Source organism: Notolepis coatsorum (genome assembly GCF_963971535.1).
Source record: "Notolepis coatsorum genome assembly, chromosome: 13".
In the NCBI taxonomy this organism is placed as follows: Eukaryota; Metazoa; Chordata; class Actinopteri; order Aulopiformes; family Paralepididae; genus Notolepis; species Notolepis coatsorum.
The window spans coordinates 62986365-63012565 of NC_140177.1; the positions used below are offsets into that span (position 1 = coordinate 62986365).

General features: G+C 40.5%; 1 protein-coding gene across 1 annotated transcript in view; it reads right to left on the minus strand.

Moving 5' to 3' along the window:
- The window catches only part of LOC311239511 (7SK snRNA methylphosphate capping enzyme-like), a 74025-nt gene that overhangs the window by 42548 nt on the left and 5276 nt on the right, over positions 1 to 26201 (minus strand). The window contains exons 2-4 of the mRNA XM_084327821.1: positions 25295 to 25722; positions 2961 to 3154; positions 385 to 712 (exon numbers count right to left, since the gene is read on the minus strand). Of these exons, the coding sequence (XP_084183947.1) occupies positions 385 to 712; positions 2961 to 3154; positions 25295 to 25674 (902 nt within the window). The 5' untranslated portion in view covers positions 25675 to 25722. The remainder of the gene's footprint in view (positions 1 to 384; positions 713 to 2960; positions 3155 to 25294; positions 25723 to 26201) is intronic.

The window sequence follows — 26201 nt, forward strand, 5'->3', positions numbered from 1 at the left end:
TACCGGCTACAGGCTTTCCGGTTTCGACAAAACAATTATAGAAATGTGTGAAGTGCACAACATTTCCTCGTTTAAGCCACTGCAACGGCTTTGCCTGAATAATTTACTACATGACTGGGACGTTCTAGCTTGTTTGCCGACAGGATTCGGGAAAAGTTTGGTCCGTTGGGAGGCAGCTTCCAGGGGAAGTACATACACCGGACATTATACCCCATACACACTTTGGGCCGTAGTGCTTTACCAGTCTTTATCTCACGGAGGAGAGAAAACTGGGAACGAGGTTATCCTCCGCCAGTGTAGTTCTGCCCCCCCCCCCCCCTCACACCCAGTGTTCTACTAGTCCTGCCCCAAAACACCACTGAGATGAACTCCAATCAGAATCACCTGCTGGGTTTAGCCCCTCCTGCTAGTGGAGTCTGGAACCTGGTTGGCTGAGGCGCAGCAGGTGCTACGTCTGACGCTGTGGCGCTTTCTGATGACCTCATGGAGGTGGTGCGGCGCCGTCTGCGCTGGCGACAGTCTCCCTGGCTGTGGAGCTTGTGGGCGTGGCCGGCTGGGGGGTGGGCGTGGCCGGCTGGAGGGTGGGTGTGTCTTCGGGGTAAGATGGGCGGGGGAACCACGTCGTCTCGACAGTTGATGCTGGTGTTCAACTCACAGGGCAGTGGGGAGGGAGGAACACTGGCCTCTCTGGACACCAACGGTACTGCAGGGCCTGGAAAATTATTTAGTCCAGAGGTTCAAACAGCTAAATCACCACCCAGAATAATAATATAATATAATATTACAATACAATAAAGACACCATATAAACCGTGACGCTCCATAGGCTGGAACACAATAATAATATTATTATTATTATATAATATATTACAATACAATAAACAGATCATATAAATAATCACCCTCCTGTCACTATAAGTGAAAGTACAGATAAGTGACATTTCACTCACTTCCTATTAACCGTTTACCCACCTAGTGGCTACAGGCTTTTCAAAATACAATAATGTCACTTTCTGTTTACTCTGCTTCATGCAGAGATATCAGCTCTATGTTGCCGCCTGGTGGACATTTGCTGTACTACTAATCTTCTAGTATGTGTTGCGTTGCACCTGCGACTCTGGCCCCGGGACGTCAGTTTCTAGTATATACTGTAGGGCTGGGCGACTGTTGCTCAAATGTGAATCACGATTTCTCTCTCTAAGAACTGAGATCACGATTCTCTCACACGATTCTTATTTTTTCAATAAAATAATTTATTGCACTCTTTATTAAACAGACAACATAACATATCAAAGTGCTTGACGTAAACTTTTTTTTGTATCCACTTTTTCTCCTCCTGTTTTTCTGTGTTTTTCTCCCGTCCCAATTTTTTGTCGTCATGTCAATTCCCCCCTCCCCTTCCTGGTCGTTGCTCGCATGTGCCCCCCACTGGTCAGTCTAGGGAGGGGTCAGTACCTGTGGCTCTGGGGGGTCAGTACCTGTGACTCTGGGGGGTCAGTACCTGTGGCTCTGGGGGGTCAGTACCTGTGGCTCTGGGGGGTCAGTACCTGTGACTCTGGGGGTCAGTACCTCTGGCTCTGGGGGGTCAGTACCTGTGGCTCTGGGGGGTCAGTACCTGTGACTCTGGGGGGTCAGTACCTGTGACTCTGGGGGGTCAGTACCTGTGGCTCTGGGGGGTCAGTACCTGTGACTCTGGCTCTGGGGGGTCAGTACCTGTGACTCTGGGGGGTCAGTACCTGTGACTCTGGGGGGTCAGTACCTCTGGCTCTGGGGGGTCAGTACCTGTGGCTCTGGGGGGTCAGTACCTCTGGCTCTGGGGGGTCAGTACCTCTGGCTCTGGGGGGTCAGTACCTGTGGCTCTGGGGGGTCAGTACCTGTGGCTCTGGGGGGTCAGTACCTCTGGCTCTGGGGGGTCAGTACCTCTGGCTCTGGGGGGTCAGTACCTGTGGCTCTGGGGGGTCAGTACCTGTGACTCTGGGGGGTCAGTACCTGTGACTCTGGGGGGTCAGTACCTGTGGCTCTGGGGGGTCAGTACCTGTGGCTCTGGGGGGTCAGTACCTGTGGCTCTGGGGGGTCAGTACCTGTGACTCTGGGGGGTCAGTACCTGTGGCTCTGGGGGGTCAGTACCTGTGACTCTGGCTCTGGGGGGTCAGTACCTGTGGCTCTGGGGGGTCAGTACCTGTGACTCTGGCTCTGGGGGGTCAGTACCTGTGACTCTGGCTCTGGGGGGTCAGTACCTCTGGCTCTGGGGGGTCAGTACCTCTGGCTCTGGGGGGTCAGTACCTGTGGCTCTGGGGGGTCAGTACCTGTGACTCTGGGGGGTCAGTACCTGGGGCTCTGGGGAGTCAGTACCTGTGACTCTGGCTCTGGGGGGTCAGTACCTCTGGCTCTGGGGGGTCAGTACCTGTGACTCTGGGGGGTCAGTACCTGTGACTCTGGGGGGTCAGTACCTCTGGCTCTGGGGGGTCAGTACCTGTGGCTCTGGGGGGTCAGTACCTGTGGCTCTGGGGAGTCAGTACCTGTGACTCTGGGGGGTCAGTACCACTGGCTCTGGGGGGTCAGTACCTGTGACTCTGGGGGGTCAGTACCTGTGACTCTGGCTCTGGGGGGTCAGTACCTGTGGCTCTGGGGGGTCAGTACCTGTGGCTCTGGGGAGTCAGTACCTGTGACTCTGGGGGGTCAGTACCACTGGCTCTGGGGGGTCAGTACCTGTGACTCTGGGGGGTCAGTACCTGTGACTCTGGCTCTGGGGAGTCAGTACCTGTGACTCTGGGGGGTCAGTACCTGTGACTCTGGCTCTGGGGAGTCAGTACCTGTGACTCTGGGGGGTCAGTACCTCTGGCTCTGGGGGGTCAGTACCTGTGACTCTGGCTCTGGGGGGGGTCTGCTCTCTCACTCCTCCCCCCTCGGCTCCTGCTGCTCCTCCCCCCACCTTCGCCCTCTCTCCAGGCTCCCCCGCACCTCCTCCTCCCCCATGGTGCCGGTTCCTGTGCCTCCTCCTGTTCTTCAGAGGAGAGAGGAGCACGCCTCCCCCTCCCGCCCCTCCTCCCTTCAGGTTCAGAGGGTCCGTGATGTCACGTGGAACCAGGATCTCCACGGGGTCTCCCCCCCGCACCGGCAGGGGCGAACACTTAGGAGTCTCCTGATTGGTCTTCCTGAGGAGAGGAGAGGTGAGGAGAGAGGTGATGAGGAGAGGAGAGGAGGGGTGAGGAGAGGAGAGTAGGAGAGGAGCAGAGAGGAGAGGTGAGGAGGAGAGGAGCAGAGCGGAGAGGTGAGGAGGAGAGGAGAGGAGGTGAGAGGTGATGAGGAGAGGAGAGGAGAGGTGAGGAGAGGAGAGGAGAGGAGAGGAGAGGAGAGGAGAGAGGAGAGGAGAGGAGAGGAGAGGAGAGGAGAGGAGAGGAGAGGAGAGGTGAGGAGGAGAGGAGAGGTGATGAGGAGAGGAGAGGAGAGGAGGAGAGAGGTGATGAGGAGAGGAAAGGAGAGGTGAGGAGAGGAGGTGATGAGGAGAGGAGAGGAGAGGTGAGGAGAGTAGGAGAGAGGTGAGGAGGAGAGGAGAGGTGGGGAGAGGAGAGTAGGAGAGAGGTGAGGAGGAGAGGAGAGGTGAGGAGAGGAGAGGAGAGGTGAGGAGAGGAGAGGTGATGAGGAGAGGAGAGGTGAGGAGAGGAGAGTAGGAGAGAGGTGAGGAGAGGAGAGTAGGAGAGAGGTAAGGGGGAGAGGTGAGGAGGAGAGAGGAGGAGAGGGGAGTTGTTTATAGTTAGTACAGTCTGAACATCTAGTTGTTTATAGTTAGTACAGTCTGAACATCTAGTTGTTTATAGTTAGTACAGTCTGAACATCTAGTTGTTTATAGTTAGTACAGTCTGAACATCTAGTTGTTTATAGTTAGTACAGTCTGAACATCTAGTTGTTTATAGTTAGTACAGTCTGGGCATCTAGTTGTTTATAGTTAGTACAGTCTGAACATCTAGTTGTTTATAGTTAGTACAGTCTGAACATCTAGTTGTTTATAGTTAAGTGTACAGTCTGAACATCTAGTTGTTTATAGTTAGTGTACAGTCTGAACATCTAGTTGTTTATAGTTAGTACAGTCTGAACATCTAGTTGTTTATAGTTAGTACAGTCTGAACATCTAGTTGTTTATAGTTAGTGCAGTCTGAACATCTAGTTGTTTATAGTTAGTGCAGTCTGAACATCTAGTTGTTTATAGTTAGTGTACAGTCAACATCTAGTTGTTTATAGTTAGTGCAGTCTGAACATCTAGTTGTTTATAGTTTGTACAGTCTGAACATCTAGTTGTTTATAGTACAGTCTGAACATCTAGTTGTTTATAGTTAGTACAGTCTGAACATCTAGTTGTTTATAGTTAGTACAGTCTAAACATCTAGTTGTTTATAGTTAGTGTACAGTCTGAACATCTAGTTGTTTATAGTTAGTGTACAGTCTGAATATCTAGTTGTTTATAGTTAGTGTACAGTCTGAACATTTAGTTGTTTATAGTTAGTACAGTCTGAACATCTAGTTGTTTATAGTTAGTACAGTCTGAACATCTAGTTGTTTATAGTTAGTGCAGTCTGAACATCTAGTTGTTTATAGTTAGTGCAGTCTGAACATCTAGTTGTTTATAGTTAGTACAGTCTGAACATCTAGTTGTTTATAGTTAGTACAGTCTGAACATCTAGTTGTTTATAGTTAGTACAGTCTGAACATCTAGTTGTTTATAGTTAGTGCACAGTCTGAACATCTAGTTGTTTATAGTTAGTACAGTCTGAACATCTAGTTGTTTATAGTTAGTGCACAGTCTGAACATCTAGTTGTTTATAGTTAGTGTACAGTCTGAACATCTAGTTGTTTATAGTTAGTGTACAGTCTGAACATCTAGTTGTTTATAGTTAGTACAGTCTGAACATCTAGTTGTTTATAGTTAGTACAGTCTGAACATCTAGTTGTTTATAGTTAGTGTACAGTCTGAACATCTAGTTGTTTATAGTTAGTGCAGTCTGAACATCTAGTTGTTTATAGTTAGTGCAGTCCGAACATCTAGTTGTTTATAGTTAGTACAGTCTGAACATCTAGTTGTTTATAGCTAGTGCAGTCTGAACATCTAGTTGTTTATAGTTAGTACAGTCTGAACATCTAGTTGTTTATAGTTAGTACAGTCTGAACATCTAGTTGTTTATAGTTAGTACAGTCTGAACATCTAGTTGTTTATAGTTAGTGCAGTCTGAACATCTAGTTGTTAATAGTTAGTGCAGTCTGAACATCTAGTTGTTTATAGTTAGTACAGTCTGAACATCTAGTTGTTTATAGTTAGTGTACAGTCAACATCTAGTTGTTTATAGTTAGTGCAGTCTGAACATCTAGTTGTTTATAGTTAGTACAGTCTGAACATCTAGTTGTTTATAGTTAGTGTACAGTCTGAACATCTAGTTGTTTATAGTTAGTACAGTCTGAACATCTAGTTGTTTATAGTTAGTACAGTCTGAACATCTAGTTGTTTATAGTACAGTCTGAACATCTAGTTGTTTATAGTTAGTACAGTCTGAACATCTAGTTGTTTATAGTTAGTGTACAGTCTGAACATCTAGTTGTTTATAGTTAGTACAGTCTGAACATCTAGTTGTTTATAGTTAGTACAGTCTGAACATCTAGTTGTTTATAGTTAGTACAATCTGAACATCTAGTTGTTTATAGTTAGTACAGTCTGAACATCTAGTTGTTTAGTTAGTACAATCTGAACATCTAGTTGTTTATAGTTAGTACAGTCTGAACATCTAGTTGTTTATAGTTAGTACAGTCTGAACATCTAGTTGTTTATAGTTAGTGCAGTCTGAACATCTAGTTGTTTATAGTTAGTACAGTCTGAACATCTAGTTGTTTATAGTTAGTACAGTCTGAACATCTAGTTGTTTATAGTTAGCACAGTCTGAACATCTAGTTGTTTATAGTTAGTACAGTCTGAACATCTAGTTGTTTATGGTTAGTACAGTCTGAACATCTAGTTGTTTATAGTTAGTACAGTCTGAACATCTAGTTGTTTATAGTTAGTACAGTCTGGACATCTAGTTGTTTATAGTTAGTACAGTCTGAACATCTAGTTGTTTATAGTTAGTACAGTCTGAACATCTAGTTGTTTATAGTTAGTACAGTCTGAACATCTAGTTGTTTAGTTAGCACAGTCTGAACATCTAGTTGTTTATAGTTAGTACAGTCTGAACATCTAGTTGTTTATAGTTAGTGTACAGTCTGAACATCTAGTTGTTTATAGTTAGTACAGTCTGAACATCTAGTTGTTTATAGTTAGTACAGTGTGAACATCTAGTTGTTTATAGTTAGTGTACAGTCTGAACATCTAGTTGTTTATAGTTAGTACAGTCTGAACATCTAGTTGTTTATAGTTAGTACAGTGTGAACATCTAGTTGTTTATAGTTAGTGTACAGTCTGATAATCTAGTTGTTTATAGTTAGTACAGTCTGAACATCTAGTTGTTTATAGTTAGTACAGTGTGAACATCTAGTTGTTTATAGTTAGTACAGTCTGAACATCTAGTTGTTTATAGTTAGTACAGTCTGAACATCTAGTTGTTTATAGTTAGTACAATCTGAACATCTAGTTGTTTATAGTTAGTGTACAGTCTGAACATCTAGTTGTTTATAGTTAGTACAGTCTGAACATCTAGTTGTTTATAGTTAGTGCAGTCTGAACATCTAGTTGTTTATAGTTAGTACAGTCTGAACATCTAGTTGTTTACAGTTAGTACAGTCTGAACATCTAGTTTATAGTTAGTACAGTCTGAACATCTAGTTGTTTATAGTTAGTACAGTCTGAACATCTAGTTGTTTATAGTTAGTACAGTCTGAACATCTAGTTGTTTATAGTTAGTGTACAGTCTGAACATCTAGTTGTTTATAGTTAGTACAGTCTGAACATCTAGTTGTTTATAGTTAGTGTACAGTCTGAACATCTAGTTGTTTATAGTTAGTACAATCTGAACATCTAATTGTTTATAGTTAGTGTACAGTCTGAACATCTAGTTGTTTATAGTTAGTGTACAGTCTGAACATCTAGTTGTTTATAGTTAGTACAATCTGAACATCTAGTTGTTTATAGTTAGTGTACAGTCTGAACATCTAGTTGTTTATAGTTAGTGTACAGTCTGAACATCTAGTTGTTTATAGTTAGTACAGTCTGAACATCTAGTTGTTTATAGTTAGTACACAGTCTGAACATCTAGTTGTTTATAGTTAGTACAGTCTGAACATCTAGTTGTTTATAGTTAGTACAGTCTGAACATCTAGTTGTTTATAGTTAGTGCAGTCTGAACATCTAGTTGTTTATAGTTAGTGCAGTCTGAACATCTAGTTGTTTATAGTTAGTACAGTCTGAACATCTAGTTGTTTATAGTACAGTCTGAACATCTAGTTGTTTATAGTTAGTACAGTCTGAACATCTAGTTGTTTATAGTTAGTGTACAGTCTGAACATCTAGTTGTTTATAGTTAGTACAGTCTGAACATCTAGTTGTTTATAGTTAGTGTACAGTCTGAACATCTAGTTGTTTATAGTTAGTACAGTCTGAACATCTAGTTGTTTATAGTTAGTACAGTCTGAACATCTAGTTGTTTATAGTTAGTACAGTCTGAACATCTAGTTGTTTATAGTTAGTACAGTCTGAACATCTAGTTGTTTATAGTTAGTGTACAGTCTGAACATCTAGTTGTTTATAGTTAGTACAATCTGAACATCTAGTTGTTTATAGTTAGTGTACAGTCTGAACATCTAGTTGTTTATAGTTAGTGTACAGTCAACATCTAGTTGTTTATAGTTAGTGCAGTCTGAACATCTAGTTGTTTATAGTACAGTCTGAACATCTAGTTGTTTATAGTTAGTACAGTCTGAACATCTAGTTGTTTATAGTTAGTGTACAGTCTGAACATCTAGTTATTTATAGTGAGTACAGTCTGAACATCTAGTTGTTTATAGTTAGTGTACAGTCTGAACATCTAGTTGTTTATAGTTAGTACAGTCTGAACATCTAGTTGTTTATAGTTAGTACAGTCTGAACATCTAGTTGTTTATAGTTAGTACAGTCTGAACATCTAGTTGTTTATAGTTAGTACAGTCTGAACATCTAGTTGTTTATAGTTAGTGTACAGTCTGAACATCTAGTTGTTTATAGTTAGTACAATCTGAACATCTAGTTGTTTATAGTTAGTACAGTCTGAACATCTAGTTGTTTATAGTTAGTACAGTCTGAACATCTAGTTGTTTATAGTTAGTACAGTCTGAACATCTAGTTGTTTATAGTTAGTACAGTCTGAACATCTAGTTGTTTATAGTTAGTGTACAGTCTGAACATCTAGTTGTTTATAGTTAGTACAGTCTGAACATCTAGTTGTTTATAGTTAGTACAATCTGAACATCTAGTTGTTTATAGTTAGTACAGTCTGAACATCTAGTTGTTTATAGTTAGTACAGTCTGAACATCTAGTTGTTTATAGTTAGTACAGTCTGAACATCTAGTTGTTTATAGTTAGTGTACAGTCTGAACATCTAGTTGTTTATAGTACAGTCTGATCATCTAGTTGTTTATAGTTAGTAGTCTGAACATCTAGTTGTTTATAGTTAGTACAGTCTGAACATCTAGTTGTTTATAGTTAGTGTACAGTCTGAACATCTAGTTGTTTATAGTTAGTACAGTCTGAACATCTAGTTGTTTATAGTTAGTGTACAGTCTGAACATCTAGTTGTTTATAGTACAGTCTGATCATCTAGTTGTTTATAGTTAGTACAGTCTGAACATCTAGTTGTTTATAGTTAGTACAGTCTGAACATCTAGTTGTTTATAGTTAGTGTACAGTCTGAACATCTAGTTGTTTATAGTTAGTACAGTCTGAATATCTAGTTGTTTATAGTTAGTACAGTCTGAACATCTAGTTGTTTATAGTTAGTACAGTCTGAACATCTAGTTGTTTATAGTTAGTGTACAGTCTGAACATCTAGTTGTTTATAGTACAGTCTGAACATCTAGTTGTTTATAGTTAGTACAGTCTGAACATCTAGTTGTTTATAGTTAGTGTACAGTCTGAACATCTAGTTGTTTATAGTTAGTGTACAGTCTGAACATCTAGTTGTTTATAGTTAGTGTACAGTCTGAACATCTAGTTGTTTATAGTACAGTCTGATCATCTAGTTGTTTATAGTTAGTACACAGTCTGAACATCTAGTTGTTTATAGTTAGTACAGTCTGAACATCTAGTTGTTTATAGTACAGTCTGATCATCTAGTTGTTTATAGTTAGTGCAGTCTGAACATCTAGTTGTTTATAGTTAGTGCAGTCTGAACATCTAGTTGTTTATAGTTAGTACAGTCTGAACATCTAGTTGTTTATAGTTAGTACTAGGGGTGGACGGTATAAACGGTATACGGTATAAACGGTATGAATTTGCTCTACGGTATGGATTTTGACTATACCGTGTAACCGGTAGGGCAGCTCTAAAATAGCAATGACGTCATGTAACCACAGCGCGACTATTTCACTCGCATTTGCCCCTAAAAATAGATAGAATTAGTCATAGATAATAGATATGTGCGAACTGGAAAAAGTTATTTAGGAGGCTTCGCGCAGTGGGCGTGCCAGCCCCTACCGCATGCATGTAAACACGGGTCTAGTAGTCTAGTGGGACGGGAATGAATGAATGAATGAATGAAAACTTTATTTAACAGATTGCAGAATGGGTACAATACAGTACGGCTCAATACATACAATTGTTAAGGGGATGCAGACATGAGAAAGACGTTTGTCTTGTTTCCATCAGGGTCCCCCATTTTCAATTCATATAGTAACGTATAGACACGGGAGGACGGCGGCGTCTCCCTGAGCTAACGTTAGCTTAGCTACCGTTACAAAATGACCCAGTCAACTATTCACTTTTAGTTTAATACATGATGAGGCATTGTCTAACCGAACGGTATCTAGTCGGCCAGCTACCGATAGCTCCTGACATCAACAAACGCTCCACAAAGTCTAGTAGAGAGACGTGTATGCTACCTGTTAGCTCACGTTAGCGCAAGTTAGTTCACCGTTCAAAACGAAATGTCCCATTGAACTAAATAATTCACTGAGGCGTTGTATTAACGTTATATATCCGGCTAGCAGTAGCTACAGATAGCTCCTGATATCAATGTCTTATAACACTGATTCGATGCGTATTCGAGCTGAGGGCTTGCTGAGCACAGTTAAGTAACGTTATGCCAATAGGGTCCAGGTGCAGCGCCGGAGAATCCTGGCCGTAGCGCTGCTCGAGGCTACTCGAGTATAGGTACAGGTGCAGCTCCAGATAATCCTGGCCGTAGCTGGAGGCTACTAGAGTACACACAGACAGTGGAGCTTGTTGTGTGGTGGCGATGTCTCGCAGATAATACAAGTACAAGTCTAATTATATAATATATATATTTTATTAAAAAAAAAGTTGAAAATTATATAAAATAAAAAAAAAAATTATCAAAAACGATGATACCGTGATATATACCGTTACCGTCTATGCTTCAAATTATACCGTGATATAAATTTTAGACCATACCGTCCACCCCAAGTTAGTACACAGTCTGAACATCTAGTTGTTTATAGTTAGTACAGTCTGAACATCTAGTTGTTTATAGTTAGTGTACAGTCTGAACGTCTAGTTGTTTATAGTTAGTACAGTCTGAACATCTAGTTGTTTATAGTTAGTACAGTCTGAACATCTAGTTGTTTATAGTTAGTACAGTCTGAACATCTAGTTGTTTATAGTTAGTGCAGTCTCTGAACATCTAGTTGTTTATAGTTAGTACAGTCTGAACATCTAGTTGTTTATAGTTAGTACAGTCTGAACATCTAGTTGTTTATAGTTAGTACAGTCTGAACATCTAGTTGTTTATAGTACAGTCTGAACATCTAGTTGTTTATAGTTAGTACAGTCTGAACATCTAATTGTTTATAGTTATAGAGCTGCCGCGGTATTGATTATTTCCTTACCGCACAAATTTGCAAAATATTTCCTACCGCCGCGGTTATTACCGCATGCACACAAAAAATTTAAAAAAAAAGTTTGAATGCATTTTTTTTTTAGTAGTAGTCTACTCTTTATAGCATATAGCCTGCCTCTAGTCTAAATGTCTATTTTTAGAGGATGACTTTGCAGCATGAATATTGTTTGGGATTCGGCAAGCACGCATTAGTTATTGAAAGTGAAACACCGATTCGAAGTTTCCACTCTGGTCGTGCGCCGTTCACTCGGTGTCGCGGGCAGGGGTGGTTACCCCTAACCCCCCCGACCCTTTCTTATTATTATTACTATAAAGTTACTACTTTATAATAAAGGCATTCGTTTTGTGGCATTAACATTATATAGTTATACGTTCAATAACATCAGCGTATTTACCGGACAATAGCAAGGCAAGCAATACTCTATTCATATCTCAGTTCCTTTCTTTGCTCAGAGCGTGCTGAGTTGTCCCATTCTGCGGTCTGTTAATAAAGTTTTCAATCAGACAAGTGTATAGAACGAAGGGCTTTTATTATAACATTCGTTGCAGACAGTAAAATCATTATGTCTCGTTTAGTACTCCTTAGGAGCGATGTAGTCCACTCCGGCGGAGAGTTAAAGCTAACGTTATTAGCCGTGTTGTGATGATCTGACATTCAGGAAGTAAAAACCTAATACGCGCTTGCCGATTGGTGGTAACACACTGCATGACGCTACAACGTGTGACGCGTCTCTCTTCTGACCAATCAGTGGTCTGCAATGTTTCACGTGACTTTTCTGGTACCCAATAGGGTCGCTTGGAACCGCGATAGATGAGTAGGGTATATCTGCAGAGCCGCAAGCCCAACGAGAGGAGGGTAATTTATTATTATTATTATAAAAAACAGCGGTGACGCGGTATTCAGCCTACTCTGCGGTGGCCGTGATGTAACAGCGATACCGCGGTAATGCGGTAATCGCGGCAGCTCTATATAGTTAGTGTACAGTCTGAACATCTAGTTGTTTATAGTGAGTACAGTCTGAACATCTAGTTGTTTATAGTTAGTGTACAGTCTGAACATCTAGTTGTTTATAGTTAGTACAGTCTGAACATCTAGTTGTTTATAGTTAGTACAGTCTGAACATCTAGTTGTTTATAGTTAGTACAGTCTGAACATCTAGTTGTTTATAGTTAGTGTACAGTCTGAACATCTAGTTGTTTATAGTTAGTACAATCTGAACATCTAGTTGTTTATAGTTAGTACAGTCTGAACATCTAGTTGTTTATAGTTAGTACAGTCTGAACATCTAGTTGTGTATAGTTAGTACAGTCTGAACATCTAGTTGTTTATAGTTAGTACAGTCTGAACATCTAGTTGTTTATAGTACAGTCTGAACTAGGGCTGGGCGATATAACGATAACGATAAATATCGCGATATATTTTAATAATCGATATCGAATATCGAAATTTAAAAAAAAATCGAAAAAATCGTTTTTTTTTTTACCTGCAACAGGGCAGTTTTAAAACCAGAGACAGTGGACAGACTTGTCTTTCTTGCCTGCGACTTAAAGTAATGGCTTTGCTTGTCCAAATGACAATACTGACCAAATTCAGATTTCTTTTTCTCTTGTCCATTTATTTTGTTTGCTTTCTAATTTAAAATACAGTTTGAAACAGTCTGTACACAGTAGGCTATGTGTGCTAGCAGAGCTAGACTCCAGTCACGAGTCACGGTGCACATGTGCGGTGGTTTGTCCACCAAAAAAGCGCCAAAAGATCGAAAATAAACTAGCAGAGCCAGAACTGTTCAACTCCTCTGGAGCCACAGCCAGCAGAGAAGCCGGTTTACTTTAGCTTTTAAACCAGCTGCAGCCTGAGAACTGGAGTGTGAGGGGATGTAACACTAAAGATGGCGGCAATGACAAAGAATTGCTGCAAAATAAACATACATCTGTTGTTAAAAAAAAGATTTTTTTTTTATACTTATAACAATTCGATAATTATCGATATCGAGAAATAAAATAAAATTATCATATCGTTATCGCGATATGATTCTTTTCTATATCGCCCAGCCCTAGTCTGAACATCTAGTTGTTTATAGTTAGTACAGTCTGAACATCTAATTATTTATAGTTAGTGTACAGTCTGAACATCTAGTTGTTTATAGTGAGTACAGTCTGAACATCTAGTTGTTTATAGTTAGTGTACAGTCTGAACATCTAGTTGTTTATAGTTAGTACAGTCTGAACATCTAGTTGTTTATAATCTGAACATCTAGTTGTTTATAGTTAGTACAGTCTGAACATCTAGTTGTTTATAGTTAGTACAGTCTGAACATCTAGTTGTTTATAGTTAGTACAGTCTGAACATCTAGTTGTTTATAGTTAGTACAGTCTGAACATCTAGTTGTTTATAGTTAGTACAGTCTGAACATCTAGTTGTTTATAGTTAGTGTACAGTCTGAACATCTAGTTGTTTATAGTTAGTACAGTCTGAACATCTAGTTGTTTATAGTTAGTACAATCTGAACATCTAGTTGTTTATAGTTAGTACAGTCTGAACATCTAGTTGTTTATAGTTAGTACAGTCTGAACATCTAGTTGTTTATAGTTAGTACAGTCTGAACATCTAGTTGTTTATAGTTAGTGTACAGTCTGAACATCTAGTTGTTTATAGTACAGTCTGATCATCTAGTTGTTTATAGTTAGTACAGTCTGAACATCTAGTTGTTTATAGTTAGTACAGTCTGAACATCTAGTTGTTTATAGTTAGTGTACAGTCTGAACATCTAGTTGTTTATAGTTAGTACAGTCTGAACATCTAGTTGTTTATAGTTAGTGTACAGTCTGAACATCTAGTTGTTTATAGTACAGTCTGATCATCTAGTTGTTTATAGTTAGTACAGTCTGAACATCTAGTTGTTTATAGTTAGTACAGTCTGAACATCTAGTTGTTTATAGTTAGTGTACAGTCTGAACATCTAGTTGTTTATAGTTAGTGCAGTCTGAACATCTAGTTGTTTATAGTTAGTACAGTCTGATCATCTAGTTGTTTATAGTTAGTACAGTCTGAACATCTAGTTGTGATTGATTGATTGATTGATTGATTGATTGAAAACTTTATTAACAGATTGCAGAATGGGTACAATACAGTACAGCTCAATACACACAATTGTTAAGGGGATGCAGACCAGAGAAAGACTTTCGTCTTGTTTACATCAGGGTCCCCCATTTTCAATTCATCAGGACATATATGACATACATGACATACAGATAGTCAGTACTGCTACATCTATACATTTATGACATACCAGATTTGCAAATACAGTACTGTTTGTGATACAGAAGGAGTCAGGAAAAGGGAGTATATACATTTGACGTAGAAACTGTACATTGGAGGAGGTTGGGTGGGGGGGGGTTGGGTACACTGGGATATTGACAACCATACTGGGTAATCTACATTGGAGGTGGTTGGGGGGGCACACTGTATATACAAGCAAAACTGTACATTGAGGGGGGGGGGGACACTGTACAAACAAACAAAATTGTACATTGGACTATTGACAAAACCATACTAGGTAAATGACTGTACATTGGAGGGGGTTGGGTTAGGATATTTACAGGGGCCAGTGTTGAATTGCAGTCTCCCGTAGGTGTCCCTTGAGAGAGGTTTTGAAAGTGGGTAGTGATCCACATTCCTTTACAGCTTTGGGTAGGGCGTTCCACATTGATGTGGCATAATTGCGAAACGTGTTTAGTCCCTTATTTGAGCCGAATCTGGGTTTAACATGATTTGTGGAGCTCCCTCTGGTGTTGTGATCGTGGTATTCACTGACCTTTGGGAAGTATTTTGACATGTACATGGGTACCTTGGTCGTGTAGTGTATCTTGTAGACCAGGCCCATTGCAAGTTGCTGTACTCTGTCGTCTACTCTAAGCCATCCTAGGTTGTCAAAGTGGGCAGGGGTGAGGTGGGTTCTAGGAGTAAGGTCAAGCAGTAGTCTGACCAGTTTGTTTTGAGATGTTTGTAATTTTGTTTTTAGCGCCTTTGAGGTGCTTTGGTACCATGAGGTGCAAGCATAGTCGTAGTACCCCTGAATGAGTGCTCCTGCCAGAGTCTTCAGGGTATTCTTGTTTACCAGAGAGGAGATCCGGTACAAGAATCGAGTTCGTTGGTTGACTTTTTTTATTACATTGGATGCCATTTTGTCACAGGAGAGATTAGCCTCTAGGATGGAACCCAGGTAGGTAATTTCATCTTTCCTTGTGACAATATTGTCACCCACTGTAACTGAGAAGCCGTCGGTCTTGCTGAGTTTGTTATTTGAACCGAAGAGAATGGACTCTGTTTTGCCCATGTGTAATGATAGTTTGTTATCAGCGAGCCATATGCAGATTCTGCCTAGTTCCGAGCTGAGGGTTTTTTCAACCTGTAACTTGTTCTTGTCAGAGACCAGCAGGGCTGAGTCGTCCGCAAACAGGAACAAGTTGCAGTCACAAGCTGACGACATGTCATTTGCATAAATTAGGAACAGTAGCGGTCCTAGTATGCTTCCTTGTGGAACACCACAGCTCACTGTGAGGGGGGGGATAGGGTACCGTTTACCTCCACCATCTGTTCCCTCCCCTCAAGGTAGGATTGCATCCAGCTCACTGATAGACTATCAAAACCAATTGCTTTTAGCTTGTCAATCAGAATTGACCATTGACCTCATTCTGACCTCCGACAAGTCCAAGATCTCCAATAAAGGGGTTATAGCATGCGGGTTAAGTGATCATTATATGATATTCTGTACCCGCAAAAAACTAAAACAAAAGGCTGGCTGCCACAAAACAGTCACATCTAGAGACCTCAAAACCTACTCTAGCAAGGCCTTCAACCTTGAACTGGAGAGTCTGGACTGGTCAGATGAACTCAATGGTACACTGGTTGAAGAAACATGGCTTGGTTTCAAAACCAAATTCTCAACAATACTAAACGACATGGCCCCCCTAAGAACCACCAGGGTAAAAAAATCGCGCTGAGCCGTGGATGCACTCCGAAATACTGGCCGCTATGAAAACCAGAGACAAAAAATGCTCTGAGTTTCGTAAAAGTCAGTCAAAGCTTACTAAAAGCACGAGCAGTGAACTCCAAGCCCACGTGACTGAACTCAAACTAGAAAGAAACAGACTAAGAAACGACGTAAACTCCATGATAAAAACTGCAAAAAAGAATTTCATCAATGACAAAACTGAGGAAAACAAAAACAAACCACGTGAACTTTGGAAATTACTCAATAATCAACTAGGATGCAGTAAAAAACTTAAAACCAGATTCTCAAACATAAACATAAAAACGGACAACACGCTCATCACAGACAAGCTGGATGTAGCCAATTACTTAAACATTTTCTTCACAAACATAGCCACAACACTGGTAAACAAACTACCCTCCCACTCAGGGCTTTATGGGGTAGAACACATAGTAGCTTACTACAAAAACCTAGGGGTCCGCAAGGACGACTTCAAGCTGGAAATGGTAACAACAGATGAGGTACTCAATAAACTGAGCGCCCTCCAACCTAACAAGGCCACTGGCCACGACAACATCCCTTCCAAATTCCTCAGAGACTCAGCAGCCGCCATCACCCCAATCATCACACACATAATAAACCTCTCCATAAAACAGGGACACGTCCCCAAGGACTTCAAAATTGCGAGGGTGACCCCTCTGCACAAAAAGGGCAGCAAATTAGACCCAGGCAACTACCGCCCTGTTTCTATTCTCACCTCCATCTCGAAAGTCATGGAAAAAATAGTCTACGAACAGGTCGAAAAGTACCTAGCGGAAAAAAATCTAATCTACGAATTCCAATCTGGCTTCAGAACATCCCACTCCACTGACACATGCCTTCTCTATTTGAATGACCACATCAAACAAGAGGTGGACGCAGGCAAATACTGCGGCATGGTCATGCTGGACCTACAAAAGGCCTTTGACACGGTCAATCACTCCATTCTGATTGACAAGCTAAAAGCAATTGGTTTTGATAGTCTATCAGTGAGCTGGATGCACCTTGTTTATAGTTAGTACAGTCTGAACATCTAGTTGTTTATAGTTAGTGTACAGTCTGAACATCTAGTTGTTTATAGTTAGTACAGTCTGAACATCTAGTTGTTTATAGTTAGTACAGTCTGAACATCTAGTTGTTTATAGTTAGTACAGTCTGAACATCTAGTTGTTTATAGTTAGTGTACAGTCTGAACATCTAGTTGTTTATAGTACAGTCTGAACATCTAGTTGTTTATAGTTAGTACAGTCTGAACATCTAGTTGTTTATAGTTAGTGTACAGTCTGAACATCTAGTTGTTTATAGTTAGTGTACAGTCTGAACATCTAGTTGTTTATAGTTAGTGTACAGTCTGAACATCTAGTTGTTTATAGTACAGTCTGATCATCTAGTTGTTTATAGTTAGTACACAGTCTGAACATCTAGTTGTTTATAGTTAGTACAGTCTGAACATCTAGTTGTTTATAGTACAGTCTGATCATCTAGTTGTTTATAGTTAGTGCAGTCTGAACATCTAGTTGTTTATAGTTAGTGCAGTCTGAACATCTAGTTGTTTATAGTTAGTACAGTCTGAACATCTAGTTGTTTATAGTTAGTACTAGGGGTGGACGGTATAAACGGTATACGGTATAAACGGTATGAATTTGCTCTACGGTATGGATTTTGACTATACCGTGTAACCGGTAGGGCAGCTCTAAAATAGCAATGACGTCATGTAACCACAGCGCAACTATTTCACTCGCATTTGCCCCTAAAAATAGATAGAATTAGTCATAGATAATAGATATGTGCGAACTGGAAAAAGTTATTTAGGAGGCTTCGCGCAGTGGGCGTGCCAGCCCCTACCGCACGCATGTAAACACGGGTCTAGTAGTCTAGTGGGACGGGAATGAATGAATGAATGAATGAATGAAAACTTTATTTAACAGATTGCAGAATGGGTACAATACAGTACGGCTCAATACATACAATTGTTAAGGGGATGCAGACCTGAGAAAGACGTTTGTCTTGTTTCCATCAGGGTCCCCCATTTTCAATTCATATAGTAACGTATAGACACGGGAGGACGGCCGCGTCTCCCTGAGCTAACGTTAGCTTAGCTACCGTTACAAAATGACCCAGTCAACTATTCACTTTTAGTTTAATACATGATGAGGCATTGTCTAACCGAACGGTATCTAGTCGGCCAGCTACCGATAGCTCCTGACATCAACAAACGCTCCACAAAGTCTAGTAGAGAGACGTGTATGCTACCTGTTAGCTCACGTTAGCGCAAGTTAGTTCACCGTTCAAAACGAAATGTCCCATTGAACTAAATAATTCACTGAGGCGTTGTATTAACGTTATATATCCGGCTAGCAGTAGCTACAGATAGCTCCTGATATCAATGTCTTATAACACTGATTCGATGCGTATTCGAGCTGAGGGTTTGCTGAGCACAGTTAAGTAACGTTATGCCAATAGGGTCCAGGTGCAGCGCCGGAGAATCCTGGCTGTAGCGCTGCTCGAGGCTACTCGAGTATAGGTCCAGGTGCAGCTCCAGAGAATCCTGGCCGTAGCTGGAGGCTACTAGAGTACACACAGACAGTGGAGCTTGTTGTGTGGTGGCGATGTCTCGCAGATAATACAAGTACAAGTCTAATTATATAATATATATATTTTATAAAAAAAAATAGAAAATTATATAAAATAAAAAAAAAAAATATTATCAAAAACGATGATACCGTGATATATACCGTTACCGTCTATGCTTCAAATTATACCGTGATATAAATTTTAGACCATACCGTCCACCCCTAGTTAGTACAGTCTGAACATCTAGTTGTTTATAGTTAGTACAGTCTGAACATCTAGTTGTTTATAGTTAGTACAGTCTGAACATCTAGTTGTTTATAGTTAGTGTACAGTCTGAACGTCTAGTTGTTTATAGTTAGTACAGTCTGAACATCTAGTTGTTTATAGTTAGTACAGTCTGAACATCTAGTTGTTTATAGTTAGTACAGTCTGAACATCTAGTTGTTTATAGTTAGTGCAGTCTCTGAACATCTAGTTGTTTATAGTTAGTACAGTCTGAACATCTAGTTGTTTATAGTTAGTACAGTCTGAACATCTAGTTGTTTATAGTTAGTACAGTCTGAACATCTAGTTGTTTATAGTTAGTACAGTCTGAACATCTAGTTGTTTATAGTACAGTCTGAACATCTAGTTGTTTATAGTTAGTACAGTCTGAACATCTAATTGTTTATAGTTAGTGTACAGTCTGAACATCTAGTTGTTTATAGTTAGTACAGTCTGAACATCTAGTTGTTTATAGTTAGTACAGTCTGAACATCTAGTTGTTTATAGTTAGTACAGTCTGAACATCTAGTTGTTTATAGTTAGTGCAGTCTCTGAACATCTAGTTGTTTATAGTTAGTACACAGTCTGAACATCTAGTTGTTTATGGTTAGTACAGTCTGAACATCTAGTTGTTTATAGTTAGTACAGTCTGAACATCTAGTTGTTTATAGTTAGTACAGTCTGAACATCTAGCTGTTTATAGTTAGTACAGTCTGAACATCTAGTTGTTTATAGTTAGTGCAGTCTGAACATCTAGTTATTTATAGTTAGTGTACAGTCTGAACATCTAGCTGTTTATAGTTAGTACAGTCTGAACATCTAGTTGTTTATAGTTAGTGTACAGTCTGAACATCTAGTTGTTTATAGTTAGTGTACAGTCTGAACATCTAGTTGTTTATAGTTAGTACAGTCTGAACATCTAGTTGTTTATAGTTAGTACAGTCTGAACATCTAGTTGTTTATAGTTAGTACAGTCTGAACATCTAGTTGTTTATAGTTAGTACACAGTCTGAACATCTAACGTCACGGTGCCCAAATGCGGCCACTCTTATTGTCTGGGACCAAATACGGCCACGCCCCACTCCCAGCAAAAAGTGGGAATCTCTAGAATGGGTTTGGTGCGGCGCTGTATACGGAAGTGGCTCTCAAGGTGACGATTAGACAACACTTTTTTGTTGTCAGTAGATGGCAGCATTGGTTTAAAATTAAAGGCTGAAAATGTTGAGAACTACAACACTGCATTTCCCAAGAGCGTTAGCACAGGTCACAGGTCACTCGGATGTGTCTATATTCTCCGACGTGATCTGAACAGCGTTAAACTATTACTGCGACCTCGGTATAGCGACCGAGAATTAGGGATGGGTACCTTTCACATTTGAACCGATACCGGTACCTGTGAGTCGATACCGGTACCCAACGGTACCTTTTTTCTGTACTTTAGTCTCAAGACATTTTATTTACCTACCTCAGTCGTAAAAAAAAAATCCAAACTTCAAATAACTACAATTTTGACAGTTTTCGGCTTGTCATTGCTCCGACTGCTTTGTTGTTGAATCAAGTCAAATCCTAGGTAAGCATATATTGTGCGTGTGAACGTTGACATGAAAAGAAAAAAGTTAAAAAAAAAAAAAAAAAAAGTAAAAATAATAATTTTCTTTTTTTTTTGTTTCTCACTTGATTCGATACTCGGTAGTACCGACGTGTTTTGGTTCGGTGCCTCAAAAGTACCGCATTCGGTACCCATCCCTACCGAGAATGGCCAACTAATTATCTTAACAAAAGTGCGCTGGTAGCGTTACATATGTTGTCTAAAGGGGGACTATGGTACAATTTGAGATTCTAATGATAATCGGCATATAAAGGACAAGATAAAGCATCGTTAATTTGTAAGAAACTTCAATGAAAACGGCGCAGGGTGCTATTGTTATGAAAATGTGATAGAATCCTATAAAAATGTGGACGGATTTGGCCTACGTTCCGTTAGTTGTTTATAGTTAGTACAGTCTGAACATCTAGTTGTTTATAGTTAGTACAGTCTGAACATCTAGTTGTTTATAGTTAGTGTACAGTCTGAACGTCTAGTTGTTTATAGTTAGTACAGTCTGAACATCTAGTTGTTTATAGTTAGTACAGTCTGAACATCTAGTTGTTTATAGTTAGTACAGTCTGAACATCAAGTTCAAGTTCAAGTTATTTAATAGTTGTCATACAGAAGTACAGAATACTTTCATACAAAATGCTTCTTACTGTTACGCTCCAGAGACTGTGCTAGACAAGATAGTATCAAATAACATAATAACATAATATAGCATGAATTTAGAAGAAGAAAAATGAGGTCACAGTGTTCGGTATAGACATATGTACAATGTTCTGAGTTACCATATAATATACAATACACAATACTATGCAGTGTACTAATGTACAGTACTATCTAGTGCAAAGCAGAAATGGGATGATTTATAGTTGTTTATAGTTAGTGCAGTCTCTGAACATCTAGTTGTTTATAGTTAGTACAGTCTGAACATCTAGTTGTTTATAGTTAGTACAGTCTGAACATCTAGTTGTTTATAGTTAGTACAGTCTGAACATCTAGTTGTTTATAGTTAGTACAGTCTGAACATCTAGTTGTTTATAGTACAGTCTGAACATCTAGTTGTTTATAGTTAGTACAGTCTGAACATCTAATTGTTTATAGTTAGTGTACAGTCTGAACATCTAGTTGTTTATAGTTAGTACAGTCTGAACATCTAGTTGTTTATAGTTAGTACAGTCTGAACATCTAGTTGTTTATAGTTAGTACAGTCTGAACATCTAGTTGTTTATAGTTAGTGCAGTCTCTGAACATCTAGTTGTTTATAGTTAGTACACAGTCTGAACATCTAGTTGTTTATAGTTAGTACAGTCTGAACATCTAGTTGTTTATAGTTAGTACAGTCTGAACATCTAGTTGTTTATAGTTAGTACAGTCTGAACATCTAGCTGTTTATAGTTAGTACAGTCTGAACATCTAGTTGTTTATAGTTAGTGCAGTCTGAACATCTAGTTGTTTATAGTTAGTGTACAGTCTGAACATCTAGCTGTTTATAGTTAGTACAGTCTGAACATCTAGTTGTTTATAGTTAGTGTACAGTCTGAACATCTAGTTGTTTATCCCGTGTATGCTATTTGTATATCGTTTGATATCCCTTGTATATTCCTTGTACAATATGCACGGAGTATCCCTTTGATCTAGCAGGACAGACCATAATATTCATTCCTCTATTGGAAGCGATCCCATGGCGCCAAGTACCGAGTAAAGCCTTGCCCACTCGAGCTGACTTGAAAGGTACCGACGAGATATGTCTGAACATGCCCGCTTTCGCCCACGGCTACGAGACCGGGAGGCGACAGAAATGAGATAGGTACTATTTGTTCACGGTATATATATATATGGCGCAAGAAATGTAGAACCCCTTCCTTGCAGTTCCTCTTCAGTTCGCCTTCAGTTCAGTCTGGTTCAGTTACCAAGTAAAGCCTTACCCACTACGTAACGTGAGGTATAGCAGGGCTCGTATCGCCCAAGATAGAATCGTGTTATCCTAAATACGTCTGTTTGTCGTATCGTTCTCTATATATTAGTAAACCTTCATTACGAGTCAAAGACCACGTGGAGTGGGTAATTGTGTGTCTATAATAGAGCACTTATTGCCGCGTGCTAATAGTATATTAACGTCAAGTTCAGCCGTGCACTACCGCACCGGAGAGGATATCTACACCGGAGCAGCAGCAGCACCACGGAGGACTTACACCCCACCGGCAGTGCCACTCTCCGAGCAAGGATTATTCTTCTTCATTGCTTTGACCAAGCTGCTGGAACAGAGAACCGCCTACCTCACTGCTACTGTGGGATTTACAACTGCCCGTGAGACCATCACTCAAGCCTGTCTCTGTCGTAACAGAGGCTCGACGGCTCTCATCTGCGCGGAGCGCACCCTGGGATCAGGCTGCCTCTCCCCGCTGCCACAGGGTGACATCACCCCCTTGAACCCTGGACTTGCATAGAGCTTTGGCCCCCTCTGCCGGCTTACAACCGGTAGTACACCCTTTCCCAGAAGATCCCTAGATAAGCCTTAATATCCATTGTTGGTTTACCTGCACATTCTATTTGCCTTATAAGCGCATCTAAAGTGACCAAGTGATGTAACCTAATATCCCCTTTGTGTAATAAATATTGTAAACGAGTATTTTGAGTGGAAAACCTGTTATTGTGAAGTGTCGTCATCTAGAATACCTTTGTACGGTGTTGGCCAGCAATGTACAAGTCGGTAGTGATTCAATGATATCAGTACTTGATTAATACAGTCAGGGAATTGTACCCCTCAGTTACAGTTAGTGTACAGTCTGAACGTCTAGTTTTTTTTTTTTTTTATCCACTTTTTCTCCCATTTTTCCATATTTTCTCCCATCCCAATTTCGTATCATCCAATTCAACCCTCCCCTGTCACGAACGCTGTTTCTTGCCTCCCACAAGCCGGCTGCAATGTGGACTAAGTCATACATAGCACAAGTCCCCTCCGGTACTTGAGGTAACAGCAGTCGCATCTTTTCACCTGCGCAGCTCGATCTCTCAGTGTCGAGGAGTAACGCGTGGGAGGCTCACGCTGCCCCCGACACTTCCTGATTCTACTGCGCAGGCGCACCAACCGACTTGTAGGAGTCGCTTGTTCACAACGTTCGATCCCCACCCTTCAGTTTTCCCTCCCCGTAATACGGCCAATGTGTATTACTGCGGACGACCAGCCAAACTGAAAAACAATGTGGAGAGCTGGATTCGAACACGCGAATCCTAGCGTCTCCACACTGGTGGCGAGTGCCTTGCCCACTACACCACCTAGCCGCCCTTGAACGTCTAGTTGTTTATAGTTAGTACAGTCTGAACATCTAGTTGTTTATAGTTAGTACAGTCTGAACATCTAGTTGTTTATAGTTAGTACAGTCTGAACATCTAGTTGTTTATAGTTAGTGCAGTCTCTGAACATCTAGTTGTTTATAGTTAGTACAGTCTGAACATCTAGTTGTTTATAGTTAGTACAGTCTGAACATCTAGTTGTTTATAGTTAGTACAGTCTGAACATCTAGTTGTTTATAGTTAGTACAGTCTGAACATCTAGTTGTTTATAGTACAGTCTGAACATCTAGTTGTTTATAGTTAGTACAGTCTGAACATCTAATTGTTTATAGTTAGTGTACAGTCTGAACATCTAGTTGTTTATAGTTAGTACAGTCTGAACATCTAGTTGTTTATAGTTAGTTCTATAAACAATCAAAGTCCTACCGTAAGAGCCTCATACGGGTCAATTAAACCTTTTTGATTAGAGTCTTTCCTTCGAGCTAAGTTGAACTGAACATTTCACTGTCAAAAGCGCAAACTTGAACAAGGTTGCGTCGCAACACGGTTTTCAAAATAAAGGTCACATATACAAATACCTCTCAATTCTTATAAAAAAAAGTCCCGGATATACATAAACATTAATTGGCATAGATCTCTATAAACAGCCCAACACATTGATCACTTTAGGCACACCCTGAAACCAGTAACATCACAAATATGAAGCAGGTAATTACCCATACAAATAATAAACCTTTCATGGGGTTATTTACAATAATAATAATTCATTTTATTTATAAAGCACTTTTCATTGTGAAACAAAGGTATGCAGAGTTTCTTGTCCTCCTGATTAATGCAATGGTGTGTGTGTTGTGATGATCTCATTCAAGGAGCACTACAAGCGCGCACACACACAGTTTGTTGTTTTTGTTCTATTAGTGATTTACACACTTTCTCAGTTGGTTCATTATAAAAGATACAAACCTGAAAACAAACGCACTTAAATGTTAAATAAAAGGACCACAGTAATGAGGCAGGAGGAACATATTTTTTTGCACTATAATGGTAAAATTGTTATTTAAAAATGTGCCCCTAAAAAATATTCTGTGCCCCTAAATTTCTCATTTAGGGGCAAGTGTGCCCCTAGTGAAAAAGCTTAGCGTACAGCCCTGAAAGGGTTAACCTTCTGTATTGTCGCAGTGAACGGGTTAACCCTTTGGTAGTGTGGTAATGAAAGGGTTAACCTTCTGTATTGTCGCAGTGAAAGGGTTAAACCTTTGTTGTGTGGTAGTGAAAGGGTTAACCTTCTGTATTGTTGCAGTGAACGGGTTAACCCTTTGGTAGTGTGGTAGTGAAAGGGTTAATTAGCAATATCATTTTTCCTCCCCACTGAACCGTACCGAACCCAGAACCGTTACTTTTGAGAACCATGTGAGTGAGTGAGTGAGTGAGTGAGTGAGTGAGTGAGTGAGTGAGTGAGTGAGTGAGTGAGTGTGTGTGTGTGTGTGTGTGTGTGGGTGTGGTCGCCTCACCTGTTAACCTCCTCGTCCAATAGGGAGTTGAGATTGAGCGGGTCGAAGATGTTTCCGCCCAACAGGAAGTGACTGGGCAGGACGGGCTCCGCTTGGCTCTCGCTGTTGGCACGGCGACGCCGCTTGGCCAACCCCTTAAAGCCAAGGCCAAGTGAGAAGCGTCGCTTCCCGATTCGCTGAGGGGGAGCAGTGGGAGGGGCTTGATTGTTGTGGGTGGACTGAATGCCATTTTTGGGGCGTAGGGGGTTCGTCTTGGCCAGCTTGGACTGCTCGGATAGGGAGACGCTGGCAGGGAAGGCGGGGCTAACTTTGTTGTGTGCCTCAGGCAACGTCCTATCCCGAGGCCGGACGGTTTCTTTGTCCAATGACATCTTAATCATCTTCTTCCAGGGGGGCGGGGCTCTGGGTCAGTAGCCAATGGCATCGATCTACACAGACCGGGAGGAGGGGTTTGTTTGATGGTCAAACAAGGGAACAAATCACAAAGAACAGTGTGCTAATTTATATTAATCTGATATTAATATAACCAATACTGTGAGTTTCAAACATGAGAGATTTGCGAATATAGAAGTTCAATAGTAGCGTCCAGCAGAGATGTGGGTTGGTAACTGGATCGTTACTGGAACCAAACCAATAAGATACTGGGACAGAAACGGGTGATTATTCACAACATGTTACTCCATGGTCTAGGAAAGTGAAACTTGTGATGTCATCAGGTATAAAGGATGGAGCTGCTACTTGGATAATGAATGGGAGACTTGAATATAATTGAATAGTAATATCTCAGGTCTGAAACAGAAGATGTACCTGTAAACTCAGAACATTCTCCTGAGTGTCTCTCAGTGTCATCTATACCATCATATACTCAGAACATTCTCCTGTGTGTCTCTCAGTGTCATCTATACCA